The sequence below is a fragment of the Genypterus blacodes genome, unplaced genomic scaffold (genome assembly GCF_046128005.1).
Source record: "Genypterus blacodes isolate CSIRO-AG114 ecotype Tasmania unplaced genomic scaffold, CSIRO-AGI_Gbla_v1 ptg000090l_1, whole genome shotgun sequence".
NCBI lineage: Eukaryota > Metazoa > Chordata > Actinopteri > Ophidiiformes > Ophidiidae > Genypterus > Genypterus blacodes.
Window position 1 is genome coordinate 1,965,906 of NW_027466895.1, and position 19,238 is coordinate 1,985,143.

Below are 19,238 nucleotides of genomic sequence, written 5' to 3' on the forward strand. Positions count from 1 at the left end.
CCTCGGCAATTGTTGCTGATGAGGCTATCATGGCAATTCACGAGTAGATGGGCCCGCCGATGATATATTTCATAATAGAATATTTCCTATCCTTCCTTCCGCTGATTATTTAATTGACTAGAATGTTTATCAGTGTTCAGAAATAGCAAATGATGGCGTGAATGATTTAACTCCAATTCACTAAATGCTCACGTCATACACGTACACAGCAGGTAAACACACCATACACTTCCTGTAAGTTACAACAAAAAAACTAAAGAACGCAGACAATGGAGCAAAGGACAATATCAATAATGTTCTGTGATATTTGAAGGCAAACAAAGTATAATAAATCCGTTGTGGTGGAGGTGTGGAGGGATGGGGGCAGTGAAGCTCAGGGGAGCAGAGTGAGGGGATTTACTAAACACATGGTGCACATGTATCAGGCCGTGCCAGACTTTAGGTGTAATGCATATCTAATGTGAAGCCTGGAGAAGGTCAAGCAGGCTGGGAAATGAGAGCTATTAAAGTCTCACAGAGCCCAGGTCCTCAGCCCGTGTCACTGCAGGAAACACACCTCACCGCATCACACCTAGCCACACACACACATGGACTGGTCAACACACACTACACACATATTCCTGTACATATATACACCCATACAAAAGAAGCAACCTACAATAAACATACAAAACTTCTAAAAGTATTTGTTGTACACTACTTGGTTTCTTCAATTACACGCTAAGTGTGATAAATCAATGTACAACCAACAGGCTCTCTGCGCTTCATCTAAAACCCAATTACCATACTACCCATGGATCATCACACACTGTATGGAATCCTATACATACTAATAGCCTGAGAGCGCATTAGGTGCTGCAGAGTGGGAGATCTGTCAGAGAGATCCACTAAAATGACACATCTGGACATATGACTACATTAACATCATCAACATGAACACACCCAAACACATAGGTCTTGCAATCACACACACACACACACACACACACACACACACACACACACACACACACACACAAAGTCAATGTGCCTCCCTGTGCCATCATTTAGTGTCATGGTCCACAGAGCAGAAATCCGCATAGAGCGGCTGGTGGGAGAGTCATTACCTGGCCCACTGGCCATGACCCCGTTCCCCCCATCTGTGGACACACGTGGACACACACACACACACACACACACATAAGGCCATTTGTAAAGACATAGAGATTGCCGAGTGGCTGCCCCCGGGCCTGGACCCCTCAGCATCCTCGTCCTTACATACCACTAATGTAACAACACCGACTGAGCGGAAAATTACAGACTAACAGTGGAGGCTGCAGGGAGTCGCATGAAATGAAAAAAATAACCCAGAACAAACAAGTAGAGCTTTACATTCAAATGGCCCTTAAACCTACACCACCTCCAACTACACACACACACACACACACACACCTAGAGTAGAATAGATGGTGTTGAAGCAGCATCAATCTGAGCCTGGGGGCAATCACGTAGCACCTGTTCCTCCAGGCCATGAAGTTTGGTACCCCACAATTTTAACAGCTTGTTAAATTTCCTTCATCACTCACACACACACACACACACACACACACACACACACACACACACACACACACACACACACACACACACACACACACACACACACACACACACACACGGCTGGCTTATTAGTCGCTTTATCTGGTATAAGTGATGTCACTGCTGCCCCTGAAGATGCCATTAGGCTGGGGGGGGCTGCTCTGTATTAAAGTGCTTCATCCACCTGCCTAAGAGTTGTGCTTCTGTTGTTTGTGGCAGAAATGTGTGTGAGGGGGAGGAAGATTAATAGAGGACGAGGATCATTTATACAGAAGTGCACAGGGTGAATAATGGCCCCTGCTGTTATTTATTCATGTTAGAGTTAAACAACCCTTCCTTAATCATGTTTTAGATGTTATAAAATACTTTCAATCTCCATGTGTTTGTAGAGGGGCGGAGACAACATTAAGGGTCCGTTGAGGCTTACATTTTTACCAGCTCATGGACACACACACACAGACACACAGACACACAGACAGACAGACAGACACACACACAAACACACACACACACACACACACACACACACACACACACACACACACACACACACACACACACACACTGAGCATGCCAGATTTCAACCAAGTGATATGGCATCTGGGATAAGACCCACAAAGGACACAATAACGTCTGGTAGGACTGTTGCCCTATTTATTACTGCATCAGGCCTCACATTCATAAAATAATAGCACAACTATTGACAGGGGAACACGATACCTTATCACTGCACCGCATCTATTTCCCAAGGTGTTTCTGGGGTGAGGTCCCTGTTTAATGATGTTTTCACCACTGTCCCTGAGGATGACAGTACGGGACGCTGGAGGACTGTTTTTAAATAGAGTCTCAGCGGTGCACTTGGCTTTTATCTTCCATATATTGTGTTATGATCCTGCATGTGTGCAGCTGGAGACGGAAGCATATGATACTATTGATCCAGCCAGTCAATATCCAGCCTGTGGCGTTCAGGTTCTTTTACTCACAGCCACAGGCCGCTTATGAACTCAGCGTCCAAGGACATATTGCAGCGGCGATCATCATTTCTACAGCTGCTGGAGGAGAGCTGGGACACCTAATGCAACCTTTTGTTGATGGACTCTCTGGAGTGTGTTTCAATATAATGTCTGATATGGATATTTGTATTTGTAGATGACTGAGTGAGGCGCACATTAGCATGAGGTCCATTCAAACTGAGAGGACACGTCTCTTCATATATCAACACAGGCCACTTCTGAACAGCTGTAGCAAATATATCCTTAATACCATATTTCTGCTGCCAGTTTATCTCCACGTTGAAGTGGTTTGCATTCCATACATTATAATGATAAAGAGCCCAGCTTTGTATAACAATAGAGGAGCAAATACTGGTGGGACCGACGACTTTATGTGTGACGCTGCTATCTGACATTAATACTGAAGCATGGTGGGGCTTACCGGGGGATTAAATAACATGGTTATTAATTGCTTACTATTTCTTTCTCTGTCGCCATAGCAACATCTACGCGATGGGAGATGTGAGGTGACCTGGGTGAGTGAATTTTCCAGGAAGTGCTCGACCTACGGGGCCATTAGTCAAGATGGTGTGTGTGTGTATATATATGAGCGCAGGTGTGTATATTGTGTCTAACCTCACACAGTATCTGCTGCTGGAGTTGGATTTATGCTCCCAACTGGAAGATTTCTCATCTCTAGTCTCTCTCTGAATTTATGCTGCCTCTTGACTCTCTTATACCCCGCCCTCCCTCTGCACGTGGAATACATCACCATACATCTTCACTTCCTTTGAGCGTCAACACGTCTCTCCTCCATGCCTTCTCTCCATCTCTCTCTCTATAATGTCAGCCCTTCAGCTTGGTTCATGCTCTGCCAGACAAAAAGCAAGACGCCAAGATGCACACCGCCTGTGTGACTGTGCGTGTTTGTGGATGCATGTCCATTTTTCCACTGTCTCTGTTTCCCAGTGAGTGGAGAGGTGACAAAAGGTGACAGTGAGCAACGGTCCTGCCTGGGAAGCTTGGGTGCATGTGTGTGCTAAGTCCAGGTACTGGTGTGTGTGTGTGTGTGTGTGTGTGTGTGTGTGTGTGTGTGTTTGTGTGTGACTCCGTTCCATCCTGACGCCCCTGTCACTTCCTGGCCTTGTTCCCTTCCCTCAACCTCCTTTACCACCCAAGAGGGGCTCATGGGTGGGAGAGGGGAAAGTAGTCACCCACACCCAGAGGGTGGCCATCCTCCTCTGGGCAAATACTTCAAGAGAAGATGCAGAGATCTGGGCTTCAAAGAAACTTTTCCTTGGTGACAGCACATTGTTGTGGCATTAACTAACTTCTGTGCTGTGATGGAAAGGATCCAGTGAAGTCTGACCTCAGTCTTATGCCCACACACATCCTGCATAAGTCTTAAATCAGGGCAGTACAACTATAAAATCAGCAAGTGCTTCTCATCTCTAACATCATATCTCATCTTTGTCCACAAACAAACCTTGCACAACTCCAAAGTCAAGGTCTGCCACGGCCACGGTCGCTGCACTGGCAAAAATGCTGCTACCCTGATACAGCAGGCTGTAGATCACCCCACACTATCATTATTATTTGTAGTATTCACATTTGTAGGCAGAGTTGCATCTAAAATGAGCACACAGAGTGTTTTCAGGTGACAAGCCCAATTTTATGTCTCACTCTTTAACATTTTGTGATGGCGTAAACAAAGCCTTTCCCTGCCAACAGTAGATTTGAAATCACTCCTGGGCAAACTGCGCCACATCCAGGGGGGAAGCTAGTGGCCGTCTAAGCCAAGTACAATGGCTCCTTGGAAGCATACTAATTGTGGCCCTGCAGTTTAATTAGCATTAGTGTGGCATACCACAGTAATGAGCGCGCTGAGGTAACGGATGACTGTGAGCAGAGTGACTGGTACCAGTGGTGCAGAATTAATATGAGCCGGAGAAAGCTAGAGAGACGGAGAGAGAAATGTATGCCAATTAGCTTTTCCCTCAGAAAAGGTTATTCGTTTGACAGTGCCGGAGATGCCTTGGGAACTTGAAGGATTTGGAAGACAAGGGGCTCGGCAACACGACTCGCAAGTTACATCAGCCACTTTGTGTGTTTACTCGTGACTTCTTGAACTTTTTGTTGTATCGCGCTAATAAGTTTGTAAGTGTATGACAAGTAGTTTTCTCCAGGCGCGACTCCCTCACGGGGGGCGCCGTTAAAGCATTTAGACTGATCTTTTCTGCCTAATTTAATATCGCAAAAGGAAACTATGTAAAATATGACTGTAATCCAGTTTCAAACCAGCGGCTGGTTGCCGTAGCCAACTGACCCAAAACATTCCCCTGCAGGTCACACTTTACCTTCTAGAGCTATACTATGGATTATATAGACTGTCTATAACGATCTGAGAAAAGGCATTTGCCTGTGCCCGCTGGCACCGACGACCCTTGTCCTCTTCAGGGACGGTAAAATCTATGTTTATGAGCGTTTGTGCAGAGAGCAGGAGAACGAATCAGAGCAAGCACATATTGGGATCTTACGTGCACGCACACACAGGGGGAAATGCACTAAAACGTACAATGGATACTGAATCCATGCAAACACAACACATATGCAAATGCTCCCAAATAGATGCAACATAGACCCAGTGGCCACTTTATTAGATACACCCAAAACAATCTGAATCAGTTAGTGCAAGCAGTAATGTTGACATTTAATACTTTCTGGACATTTTCAGTGTTATATTGGGTGCACAGGTGTATCTAATAAAGAGGTTACTGAGTGAATATGTCAGAGGTGAATCCCAGGAATTTCAACAATCCAGGTATATCACCCACAATGCAACCAAATGCAGAGATTTCTATGTACAAACCAATTATGAATGTGAATATACAGGAACATTAGCACCGCTTGTCACAGACTGACACCGATATCATAGAGCAACGTGAGACACACTCAACATCCACGCCAAATAGGATGACATTCATTTTGACAATGCTACTTCTGCGAATATGGTTTACAATCTGTCTGGCTGTCACGCATGGCAGCGACGTTGACAGCCTAGTTAACGGCTCGCAAAACCGACAGCTGACGGACAAGAAGCCGTAGGAGGCGACGGCGTCCTTAGTGCTGCGGGATTTTTTTTTGGCAGTGGGGGGGAGCGGTAACTTGGAATGTGCTGCGTCATGCGAGCCTACGCTGTAAAACGTAAACAAACACTGAACTACTGAAAACACAAGGTGTCATGACGACATGTCAGTGTTATGATGACACATCCAGAGACGTCAGCTCCATTCTTCTTATCTATAAAACTGTAAAGAGTCATGAATAATACATATGCCTGCCCTGTGTGTGTTCAGTGTGCGTATCTCTACACTGTGCCTGCGTTCCCTGGCGTATTCCTTTTTGGAAATTTCTATCTTAGACGAGCCCTCCGCATGACTCTCCTCTGACTGACAGAGTGTGTCATTCAATGTCAGCCGTAAAGAGTGGAAGAGGGGGGAAAAGATAAAAAAAGAAGGGAGGAAGATATGAGCAAAAATGTACCTTTCGCCCACCGCACCCGAAAGGCATTAGCATAAGCTGTGCGTCTCAGCAGAGAGGAGAGGGAGAGAGAGAAAGAGAGGCGCATTGGGTTTGATAGGCTGAGACAGTTTGGTTGACGTGGTGAGGCTTTGGGATTACCGAGACAGAGACGGCTCTGTGGATGGGCGAAATCTATGGTAGTGCTTTCTCTAAATGGACAGCGGGCACACAACCACACACACACACACAAAGTCAAATGTGAGCGATTAAAGAGACGCGATTGGTTCTGAAAGCAATTGCATTTCCAAATAAATGGTCAATGTTTGTCAAGGATGGTGACTGCAATTGCCCACATCTCACACACACACACACACACACACACACACACACACACACACACACACACACGCCATCTTCTTCTGTTGATTTCCTCCTCTGTACTATTGATTGTCTTTCCCCTCTTCCCCTGTGTTCTCTCTAACTGCTCCTCTTGCCATCTATAGAGTAAAGAAAGGCCATGCTGATAGAGAATGGGCGAGAGAGAGAGAATGAGAGAGAGAGAGAGAGAGAGAGAGAGAGAGAGAGAGAGAGAGAGAGAGAGAGAGAGAGAGAGAAAGAGAGATGTTCAGACTACTGTGGTGATTTCAAGGTTGATTGAGAACAACAAACTATCTGGGAGGACATTTTGAAGAGGAGCTTGTCATTCTTCCCCTCTTCCTCTCCACAGCTCCTCCTGCCAGCAGGTCATTTCTTTGCATCTTCAGCTCTGGTTAAAGGTTCCACAGCTTTGTCCCTTTGACCCCTTATGTGTATATGTTAATATCATAGTTGGCGCTGGTGAATAGTACCAAACTTGTCATGCATTATAATCCTTTCGAAAATGGCACACACACGCACACGCACACGCACACGCGCACACACACACACACACACACACACACACACACACACACACACACACACACACACACACACACACACACACACACACACACACACAGCCCTGCATCTATTGCCCCCGGACAGCTGATTATTTTAAATCTGACCTGCGCGAGATAAACTGACTGGTTTATGCAGCGTGCGACCTGTACCTCCACTGCAGCACTTAGCGAGGTATTTTAATGCGCTCCATTTTTATGGGTTTTCACTCAAAAAATGGAATAAGCCCAAATACAGAACAGTGGAGGAAAAAAGAGAAAGAGCAGGAAAAAGGACGAGGGCAAGAAGTCCTGTCTGCAATGTGGTGTTTGTGGCACTCTGGGGGGTTTCAGTTACACCGTGAACCTTTTAAGAATTCAAAGGCAGGCGGTCTGGAGGGGGGTGGGGGGAGCGGTGGGGCCAAGAGGGGTGGGGGCTGGGAAAGGTAAGCTTGCGGTCGATCAATGGGACTGGGTTGTGCAGGGGGCATTTTATGGGTGTGTGTGTATTTGAAGCATGAAGTAGAGAAGAAAACTGTCAAAGTGAAGTGCATGTACACTCACACACAAACACAAACACACACACACACACACACACAGACACACACACAGCTGTAATACCCCTTTCCTGCCCTTGCGGTGGTTAAGCACCAAGACAACTGAGAGCAAATAACGGGCAGTTTGGTCATTCTCTCTTTCTTGCTCTTTCTTTCGTGAGTGTAGACAGGTTTGGTGGGTGGCGGTGGGGGAGCCGATTCTATCAGGTGTGACAGGACAATCTGTAGACTTGTGCACACACTTGCTCAGAGCGTTTACGTCGAGGAGCGAACATAGAATTTCATTTAAATCTCCAATGGAATTTTCAGCCGACATATAAGTTGCACTTGTTGTCTCTGCACCCCCCTGGGGACCTCCTTACCTTCTAAAGACACCCCCCCACCCCCCCTCCCAACCCGCCGCACACACACTTCACAATTCTTTGTCTTTTCTCCTTTTCTCACTTTTGTCGTCTCTCGTCGCTCTGGTCTCATTTCGCTCCTCCTTCACAGCTGTTTGTCTCTTAGCACTTTGCATCAATCATTTCCGTTCTCTCTCTCTCTCTCTCTCTCTCTCGCTCTCTCTCTGTCTGTGTCTCTGTCTCGCTCTCTCTCCTTCCCTACATAGAATTTACTGGTCTGAACCCCGGCGGCGCGTTTTGTCGTCGCTCAATTCATCTCTTCTCTTCTTTTTACTCCATCTGTCTATCTTACTCCTCCGCTGTTTCTCTCTCTCTCTGGGTATCAGCAAGCTGGTTCCATTCACACTCCCACTGCTTCTCTGCCCTCGCCATGTCCTCTCGCTGCCAGCAGGGATGAATGTGCTAAATGCACACACACACACACACACACACACACACACACACACACACACACACACACACACACACACACACACACACACAGAGAGTACCCCAGGGCTAGCACCAGCATAAGAAACTGATTTTCAATTTACAGTGGAGTGGGAGATTTCTCTGCCCCCCAGTAAGCGTCATCTCCAACTCCCATCTTGAGGGACATCGTTTTGACAGCCGTCGGTGTGTGTGTGGCGGATAATTCAATTTAGCGAATAAATTTGTGAGTGAGATAAGCTACAAGATCCACATTCAACAGTTTTGTAACAATCAACACGCGCCTGTGTCTACTGCAGAAGTTTAGAGCGCTGCCCGTCACAGCCCTGGCGATGCCTAGCAGTGTCTGCGTGCTCCGAGCAGGCTCCGGTTTCGGGGGGCTGGTACACAATGCCGGTGGTTTGGTTCGGTAATGGATCTGAGGGCGGACGCTGGCACGGGTCCGAGCTATCTGAGAAAGCTATCTGAGACTGAGGGGCCTGGGAGGACAGGAGGACATGGAGTCCCAAGACGCACCGTTAGCTGCAGGAGACGGAGTGGCTGGGCGCGGGCCCAGCTGTCGCAGAGGAAGGGGGGATGCAAACACACCACACCCTGGTCCTGCTAGTTAATGTGCGGAATGCTTAGTGAGGTAATGGTGTGTGGAAAGATGGGGAAAGTGGACAGCTGTGTGTGTGTGTGTGTGTGTGTGTGTGTGTGGAGAGAGCTCTGACAGTACTTACATGTTGTGGAGGACACACCAGCCACAGTGGGGGTCTCCTGATCCCAGACATTTGCTGCAGGTTGAGTACTGACCGCAGGCCTCCACGGGTACCCTCGACAGCTGTGGACAAACACACACACACAAACACACACACACCCAGAGTTAAACACTATCAAAAATATGAGGAAGACAGGAAATACTGGCAAATCATCACATTCATTTGCTGCTTTATAAATGTAGTGCTTAGGTATGATGAAGGCTCAGTGACACACAGAATTCTCCTCAGATGAATTTATACTCTTTCTTTATATTAGACTGAATGAAAAACATGCAGGATTAATATGGAGGCTACCAGAATAGCATGGGGCTAAGTTTGTTTCACTTCTTCTGACTTCTGATGATCTCAAAAGAACAGGAGTGAGCTTGTTGCATTCAGCTGTGATGTAAATGGGTGCAAACGTGGCCCCTGGGAGCCCCAGCGCATTGAATGACACGGCGTAATCAGCCAGCGCACGCTGCTGGCCCCAGGCTAGCCCCGGGGCTAATCGTTAGCCCCATTCTCCACAACACTTGGCTCAAACGGCATGATGCAAGCATGTTAGGATGTAGAACATGTTCATATCAAGCGAGTCAGACTCATATGTGAGGTGACAGCCTATGCAGTGTTTTGTCACCATACCTATGCATCATGACGGCGTAACTGCATGACAGCTTCCATCTCGCCACGTGTCTATTTAGGGACCGGCAGTCCGTCTATTATGATATATGGCCCTGCCGATTCAAAGTGGCATTGACTGGCACTGATTGGCACAGGCCCCGAGTGGCCGAGCGCGAGGGGGCAACGCAGGGGTAGACCTCAGCTGTCTGCTCCCCCTGTCGCCATGGTAACAGCACATGAAATAATAGGTGTCGCTGGCACTTTTGATTAATGAGACGTCATTGGTGGATGACCGCTGTCACTCACACTACCCGGCGATGACAGCTGGGAGAGAGAGACGACATCATCAGGGTGGGACTGATATTGGGTTATAGCCTGCGTGTGCCTGTGAGTGAGTGAGTGAGTGAGTGAGTGAGTGAGTGAGTGAGTGAGTGAGTGAGTGAGTGAGTGAGTGTGTGTGTGTGTGTGTGTGTGTGTGTGTGTGTGTGCGCGCGCATGTGTGTGTGTGTGTATGTCTGGCGTTTCAAGCTTGAAAAGGGCGTTTTTGGTGGAGCCAAGATCAATCTCTCTCTAACTTTTACTCTGCCTCCATTCTCAGGAAACATGTTGCCTTCAGGGAGCATTGGAAAGAGGTAGAATCGCATCAGCAGCGCAAATATAATAACAGATGTGAAATCTATAGACACACAAGCTGCCGCCGTGCCACTTTTACTCCAAGCTGCTCAGACGAAGGCTGAACGAGGCCAAGTGTTTACACGCAGATTACCACGTGTTCATTCAACCACTCGGTCACTGCATTTGTAGAAGGAAAATAAATATCTTAAGGTGAGACGAACAGAGCAGATTTATTTTCTTCAATAGTGATGATTTAACACAGGATGACTGATGTGTTTCTGCACAGATGGAGCTAATGAGGGCGTTTTACTCAGCAGGTAATGGTGATCAGATTGGCCATCCTTCTGCCTGCTAGTTTCCCTTCATTCTGCAGACATTATTATGTAAATGTATTCAAGACGCATTTCATTGACTCAATTTCAACAAGTATAAAACTAATCATGATGGACCGAATGTAACAGGTAGATGAGAAATTGGAGTAGAAATCACTGGAATTCTGCTCCAATGGGCAACCTGGCACTGACGGAGGCTCTATTCTTCTCTCTACACAAACACACACTAATCAAAAAACACTGTGAAGTCAACGCCACAGAATGGCGCCGACACACTCGCACTCAAACCGGCGGAAGTCTTACTTCAACACACTCAGACGGCGGCAGAGATGTTTTACAACACCGCTCTTAAATCTTTGTCTCTCTCGGCACTATTCATAGCATCCTAGCGGGCTCAGGCACACACACACACCTACCCACACAGATTTACACACACTGCTAAAACATTCAGAGGGGGCGGGGCTTACATAGCGCTTTGGCAAAGTCAAGAGGAATCCTGCATGCTATTACAGATTAGAAACAATGCAAGTGCTGCTGTGTCTCTCTGTTTAGAGTAAAGGACAAGAGTCGTCTCATTGTGTGTTTTGTCCTCCCACCGCCATATTTGCCTGAGGCGGATAAAGGGAACTCGGTTGCGATGGAGATCAGGGAGATAGCTGCATGTGCACATGATCAGATTCCACACCGTTCCTCGCTGCAGCTCACAGGACGGCAATCCCCCACCACCCCCTGTCACTCTCCACCATGCCTCCTCCTTCTTCCTGCCTTCCCACATCCTTACCTCTCCTAAGTCAACCCCCGCCCCCTTCTAACACCAGCTCAGCCTGCTGCCGCCGCCCCCTAAATAACCTGTTAGTCGCTGGAGAGAAGGGCCTATGAAGGGATTTTAGCTGCCAAATCCTTATCATGAGAGTGTATGAAACCACAATCTCCTGTGCTATGACTGAGTGCATGCTTGCAGGCGTGTGTGTGTATTTGTGTGTATGTGTGTGTGTATGTAGCCATGTCACTGCAACGAGTGTTTTGTCACCTTGTGATCTGCAGTAAAAGGCTAAGCACCTAGACGGAACAGTAGCAAACAATACCACCATATCTGAATGCTTTATAATTTAACACTCCATCGGTGGCAGACATGCAGGGGACACAACCCACATGTACACACACACGTAAAATCCAACACACACACACACGCACTCACACAGACACACACATCTTTAGACTTAAGAATGGAAGGACTTCCTGATGCCTATCGAAGCCTCAGATGCCTGCAACTGGGGAAATGGGTTTCTCAACAGATAAAACACACACACACACACACACACACACACACACACACACACACACACAGATCGCATTCAGAAGCGACGGGTGCCAATGTGAGCCCTCTGTTCCAGAACTCGCACCGTGATATCATTCATTTTCCTCCTCTCTCTCTCTCTGCCTTTTCTCTGTTGCTCAAATGCTCTGAGGTGAAGATCATACATTCATCATCTCCACACACACACACACACACACACACACGCACACACGCACACGCACACACAGTACTTTTGTCCCTTCTTTTATCAAAAAATTGAATGATTTGGTGGCCAAACGACCCAGTGGGCCCCTTGACTCCCTCATCTCGAAATCATCTTCATTTCATGCTATCTTCTCCACGGCTTTTGCCAGAGAAGCACAAACCATTGTGGCCGCCACTGCTCTATCGCCCCAGCGAGACTAAACACAAAAGGGCAGACAGAGTGGCTGGCATTTCTAATTCCTCTCTGTTTCAGGTGTGCAAATGACGGTTATTACACTGCTGCTGCCTCTTCTCACGGCGGCGAGAGATGGAAGCAGCGGAGGAGCATAATCGAGCTTTTAGAGGAGATCACAGAAGTGCTTGATGCTTTAATGTGTGGGGGGATCATGGCCGCAGCTCTGATCACACACAGACTGATTGTGGAAATTACATATACAGCGTGTGTGTGTGTGCATGCGTGTGTGTGCATCGTCTTCCTGCTCTCACTCCATCTCCCTTCTCACACAGCGGCTGAGGCAACACCAGTTGACCTACAGTGGGAAACCCATTGCTTATCAAATCTGCAGAGACTTTTATTACCAGCTAATTCTTCTGCTTCATCTCCTCTCTTCCACTTCTCATCCTCCTCCTTCTCCTCCTCCTACACTTGTAATTAAACAGGGATTCCACCTGCAGCCAAACTCGAGCCATTTCGAATGAAAAGAGAGAAGGAAATTAAAGTTAAAGTCCAATCCTGCCTGACAGCCTGGAAGGCATGCTGAGCCCCGTCTTATCTTCCCTTCCTTCTCTCTTCTTTCTCCTCCCCCCGGGCTCCAACTCCCCGTCTTCTCCCCCCTTTGCCTGAGTGTGAATTCGTTGATTAGCTGAGCACAGTGTAGAGGAGCGCCATTACACCGTCGACTGGGCGGGAACCAGAGATGAGATCGTTTAAGGTATGTAACTTCCCTAAGTTGTGCCAATGACTGCTGGCAAGTTGGCGGCCCGATCACTAAAATCCCAGCGAGGGGAAACTGTGATTCATATCCATGGCAACAGTCGTGGTTACTGCCTGGAGACTTTAGATTTCCTTCAGCCTTGACTGAATTGTTGGGATTGTGACTTTATCTTGTGCTGCTCTTCATCCCAAGCAATCTCAGCGGTTAACTAACACGGGCAGTGAAGAAAAAACCTGCAACTTTACCTCTTAAATCACCGTCTTTCCATCCACTCCCACTCCTCTTCACCATCCATCAACCCACTTCTATTCATTCAATCACTTGCCAAAGCCAACGCCTCTTTAGTGTCCTCCCTGTCCTCCTAACGGGTCGGAGGAGAGATGGACATGGCAGTCAAATAGATGGAAGGGACACGTCCACGATCAGCACTTGACCTAACAGCCAATCCGTCAATGTGCCATCACAGGCCATCATATCAGAAACTCATTCAAACACTTACAATTCTTAAAGTGAAATCCTCTGATTTAGTGTATGAAGTTATAGTAATAGTGAAATACATTTCATTTATAGCTGTATTCACTCCACCATTCCATTCGTTTGGTATGTGCTTATGGGCTCTAATGGAAAATACATTTGAATAAGGCGCCAGGTGAAGTCTGACCCTTTCTTTACAGTGGCTATTTCCGTCTCCCTGCCCTGCAGCCTGCAAGTAAAAATAAAACACCTTGTCTGTCACAAGCCAGATATGGAAGATGGTGGGTGAATTGCATTAAGTGTGTTTGTGTGTGTTAAGGGCTAAGTGTTATATAAAGTAGTACAATGCATTTGCGATGGAAAAAGAGAGAGAAGAGTGAATGTAGGAATGCAGAATAGACAGCCAGAGGGGGGGGGTTTGTGTGTGTGTGTGTGTGTGTGTGTGTTTGTGTGTTTGTATGTGTATGTGTATGTGTGTGTGTGTGTGTGTGTGAGAAGAAGAGAGGCTTGGAACTCTGCTCTGTGTGAGCCCAGAGTTCTCTCCAACCTTGTGTGCCCTACTTGGTTGACATTTTTCAGAAGTGTGTCAGGTAACGTCTCCGCTGTGTTCGCTCGCCTTGTTAGACCACAGAAGCCTGCGAGCTTAAGTGGAACACAACATTGCACATCCAAACACTCTCACAGAAACCCCACAGACAGCAGCGTGTTTCCTGCTGATATGAATTAGAGGATGATGTCATGAAAAAATCTGGAGGAGCTGCTCAGATGTGACGCTCTCGCTGATTTGGACTCTGGCTCCACCAAAAGAGCACACACACTTTCAATAATTCACACTTACAGATTTGCATTTGCGATGTTGGCTGTGAATAATTCAGCGGCCACGAGTGCGGCTGTCAAAGCACTTTCCAGCAACAGTTTATATATAAGCCATAGCGCTAGCCGACTAAAGACCTCCGGCTACGGCAGAGAGAACCTGGGTGATAAGAGCCGAGCTCACCGCAGAAACAAGTGCTGCCAGCACGTGTTGACGTTGACGTGTTAGCATGGTGGCTGCAGGGTAACAGTGTGACTGACTGAAGAACCCACAAAGTCACAACATAAACAGCCTCACACACCAATACCTAGATTGTGGCTAACCACTGGAGTATGGAAATGTGGATGTGTGATTATTGCTTTCAACTACTAAACCCCAACATGTGCTGATACACTGATCTGACCCCACACTCCTTTAACTACTAACGTGTGTGTGTGTGTGTGTGGGGGGGAGACAACAAGAGAAAAAATTGGCAAGAGAGAAAGACCCAATTAGAGTACAGCCAATCAACTTATTAATGAGAGGCTAGGGGATGACAGATTAGAGAGAGAGAGAGAGAGAGAGAGAGAGAGAGAGAGAGAGAGAGAGAGAGAGGAATTGTGGATCAAGAAGAGGGATTGGAAGGTGGAGATGGGGAAAGAATAGAAAAATGTGAGCCAAGAACGAGTGAAGACGGAGACATCAAGGAAAGTGGAAAGTCTGAATCCTCAATAGCTTTACAAATTGTCTGAGAAATCAATACAGGCTGTGGGTCAAAAAGTGTGTAATCTTTAATACGAGAATAAGGGGTGTGAAGGAAAAAAGCACAATGAGGTTGCCAGGATGGAGGACAAATTGACTATGGAGGTAGAGAAGCAGAAGGGGGGGCGACACCTTGGCTGGTGCATGAAGAGCATCTCTTAATACACAGTAAATGCTTCTGTACGGTGTGTGTGTGTGTGTGTGTGTGTGTGTGTGTGTGTGTGTGTGCGTGACTGCACGGGTGTTGAGCTTGTTTTGCCCTCCGCTGAGTGTATTATGCGTCTCCCAGCACGCTGCTGCCTTCTGTCACACAAAACTTAACACACCTTTCTATTCTTTATAACAGTCTCTCCCTCTCTCCCTCTCTCCCTCTCTCTCTCATTATCCGAGTCAAACTTCTGACTGCAGCAACAACCAACAACTCAGGTTCACTCACTTGCTAAAATTAAAGTAAATGAGAGTTGATTCTTTTAAGTGTGCATGTGTCATAAAAACTTTAGCACCGAAGACATGTTCACACACAGGAGTGTGTGTGTGTGTGTGTGTGTGTTAGTATGTGTGTGTGTGTGTGTGTGTGTGTAAGCTATGTGTTTGATTGTATCTTTATGCATCCTCTGTATAATCATTAACTGCTTTCTATATTAGTTTGTAAAGTAATTCCCAAATGCTCTTCCTCAACAGTTATTGGAGGTCAGCCCTGTAACTAGGCTAATAGACTCATAATTACGGAGGCCACACACGCACACACACAAGCAGAACTCACTTGATTCTATTTATTTTCATTCTGAACTAATTGGCATGCAAATTGAAAATGCTAAATTTGTAAGGCGATGTTTGGCGATAACAGCAGAGACATAAAGGAATCTAACAGAGTGAGGCAATAGGAAATGAAGTGTCCTAATAATCTGTTTGTTATTCTGTTATGTTGTCTGTGAGCGCAATCATATGTATTGAAATCAAAACAAGGAAGACCTCATTTCTACACTGCTTAACAGATTTGCAAACAGAGCAGTAATTAGAGGACAAAATAGCATCTTAAATGTTGTTGCTCTGCCATGTTTGCTTCTGTCTCGCTCGCTCCCTCCCTCTCTCCCTCCCTCTCTCTCTCTCTCTCTCTCTCTCTCTCTCTCTCTCTCTCTCTCTCTCTCTCTCTCTCTCTCTCTCTCTCTCTCTCTCTCTCTCTCTCTCTCTCTCTCTGCAGATGGACTGACTGGAGACCTCAGGAGAGGCGGTGAGAGCAGAAATTGAAAGGGCACCTTCAGCTCAACCGTCTGTGTGATATTCAAAGTGCTATCTTGATCATCTGGGCCACTTCAAAACACCAGCGTTTGCACACACAAAACACACACACACAAGCACGCACACAAAACCCACGCGATGTAAACGCTAACATTTACGCGTGCCAGAGTAGTCTGTAATCCTGTCTTGTGGGGGGTGGGGTGGGGGGGCTACGAGGCTCTGCATGCAAACTAAACAGACGGCGGCTGTGGATATAGGACACGGGAGATGAAGAGGGCATGAAGAGGAAGAGATTGATATCTATCAATACACTTGCGTGAGTATTCTTCACACTCCAATTACATTCTGTGTCTACATTTTGATGTTTGACGTCTGTGACATGAACCAGTGTGTGTGTGTGTGTGTGTGTGTAAGGGCACGCAAACCTGTGTGTATACAGGGGGTCAGTTATTGTGTCAGGGGTAGATACTCGTGTGTGTGTGTGTGTGTGTGTGTGTGTGTGTGTGTGTGTGTGGGAGTGTAAAGGTAAGGTCAACGTGTTGACATGTTTGATGACTGGGGCACATCTTGACTTACAATGTACATTTATCAGCCTGTGACAGCCAGCGCCAGGCAATAACTGCACTACTACAACCGATACACCAAAATGTAGGTTCATTTGATATGTTACAAAAATATAATAAAACATGATGCTTTCTTTCAATCAAACTGCTAGGTATGTAACCTTATACAGAGTATATATAGAAAGTGAACTGAACACAGATGAGTCTGTGTTTGGGGTCTGTGTTTGCATCATCACATTGAGTCTGTGTGTGTGTGTGTGTGTTGCTCTCAGGCTATTTCAGTGAGGTTTTGCCTCTGATGGAGGTTTTTACAGTATCTCTGTGTCTGTGTCCATTACACAGAGTGAGTGCTGCTATTTCCCGCCACATTCCAAGCCATCAAAGGCACAGAGAGAGAGCCAGACAAGGTGTGTGTGTGTGTGTGTGTTGTGTGTGTGTGTGTGTGTAAATCTGTCTGTGCTCAGACACACACTCACGCACACACATGATGTAGAGCCACTATCCCCTCTCCATATTATTCATCACATTTTTTCACTGCAGCTCTTCACTCTGTCCATTTCTGTAAAATAGGACATGGCCACAGCATCCAGCAGTGCATATAATCCTTTCTCTCTCCTCCTCCCTGACTGTAATGCCTTCTCTTACTCTATGCTGCTCCAAAGGGTGTGTTACTGTGACATGAGAAAAATGATAAATGCCACTGGTTATGATATTGAGACAGCAGTGTGTGTGTGTGTGTGTGTGTGTGTATGTGTGTGTGTGTGTGTGTGTGTGTGTGTGTGTGTGTGTGTGTGTGTGTGCGTACACTGACCTGTGTCTCGGACATGACGTAGAGGTGGTGGTGGTCAGGGGAAAAGGCCATGTCCCTGAGGATGGGTCCGCTTTCCACCGCCTGTACCGTCTCGTACTGTAGAGCCCGAGAGGAGCCGTCCACCCGGATCTGGGAAAAAAAAAAACACAGAAGGATGTTTGTTTCTTTAATATACATATAGAATATTTATGCTCAAAGCAAAGAGTGAACAACTTTTGGGAAAATTAAAAGAAGACGATAAGAAAATAACCAATGACACATTCACAACCACGGAGGCAGGAAGAGGCAATGGGGACGTGAGTGATGTCGCCCTCCACTGGACAGGCAAAGGAAAAAATGGCTGCCTAGGACTAGAATCTGTGCAATAAGGTACGATGCATCATTAAAATGGCACTTCCAAACATTATTATTGTCTTAATTGCCCATCTAGTGCATATTGCCTTGTGATCTTACTCGTGTATCGCAGGTTTCAGCGGTAAATCGCACAGGCTCGTCCTTCCCCAATCCAGTTTTCAGCCATTCAACACTGATTAGAGTAATTAAGCATCTGTGCTAGAGGTGTGGTGTGCAGGCCCCCAGGTGTGTTTACTCAGCAGAAAGTGCAAAGAATTGGCCCTGCACACACTTGGTGGTGAGAAGCAACGGTTCTGGGCTGTGCCCTAACATCTGCTTACAACGTCTTGCACGTGCTCACACACACACGAACACGCACGCGCTCTCACACACACACACAGTATTCCAAGTGTTCCAAATGATCCTTTCTAAATCTGGCCCGCTGGCTATAATTTCCCAGTAACATGCAGTTCTGACACATACCTACCAAGCAACTTTCAGCACCCAGCGGAATATACACTCGCGCACACACCAGACACACACACACGCGCACACTGACAGGCCTGTGTGGGCTTGCGGACAGGTGTGAAGCAAGTCTTGTTAAAGTTGTGATGACTCCTGGTACTTCTTTGTGCTCCTCAGCAGTTAAGGGTTCACAGGTCAGAGACACAAATGGAAGATAATTGGACAGGAAGCAGATGGTCGTCCAGACAGGTGAGTCACTTTATGATTAATTACAATACGCAGATGACACCGTACTCTCTGTGATCCCTCCATCAGCATATCATTAACAGCACCTTTTCTCCTGGCCCGTGTAAGCCGCGGCCTCTTTAATTGTTTTAGGTTTTGTCTTTTTACGTGTAGATGTCACACTGTACTGGAGTCTTGCAAACTGCTGCTGCACACACATTCTTCTTCTGCCCACTTTGTTAGGAGGACTATAGTTTCACTGAGCTCTTTGTCATCTTTGCTGGGACGTTGCACCGTTGTAAAGTAAAAAGAGAAGGCTGTGCTTGCTGCGCTGCGTGCCCGTTTCAGTCCTGCCCTGCTCTGGTTGCTCCTAATGATATCCAGTTTCACAATATGACATTTTCTTAAACAG

At 46.7% G+C, this 19,238-nt stretch overlaps 1 protein-coding gene across 8 annotated transcripts in view; it reads right to left on the reverse strand.

Moving 5' to 3' along the window:
• The window catches only part of plxna4 (plexin A4), a 164,148-nt gene that overhangs the window by 51,252 nt on the left and 93,658 nt on the right, over positions 1 to 19,238 (reverse strand). For all 8 annotated transcript variants that reach the window (XM_076158860.1, XM_076158855.1, XM_076158856.1 and 5 more), the window contains exons 4-5: positions 17,804 to 17,932; positions 9,119 to 9,219 (exon numbers count right to left, since the gene is read on the reverse strand). In XM_076158860.1, coding sequence (XP_076014975.1) covers positions 9,119 to 9,219; positions 17,804 to 17,932 — 230 coding nt within the window. The remainder of the gene's footprint in view (positions 1 to 9,118; positions 9,220 to 17,803; positions 17,933 to 19,238) is intronic.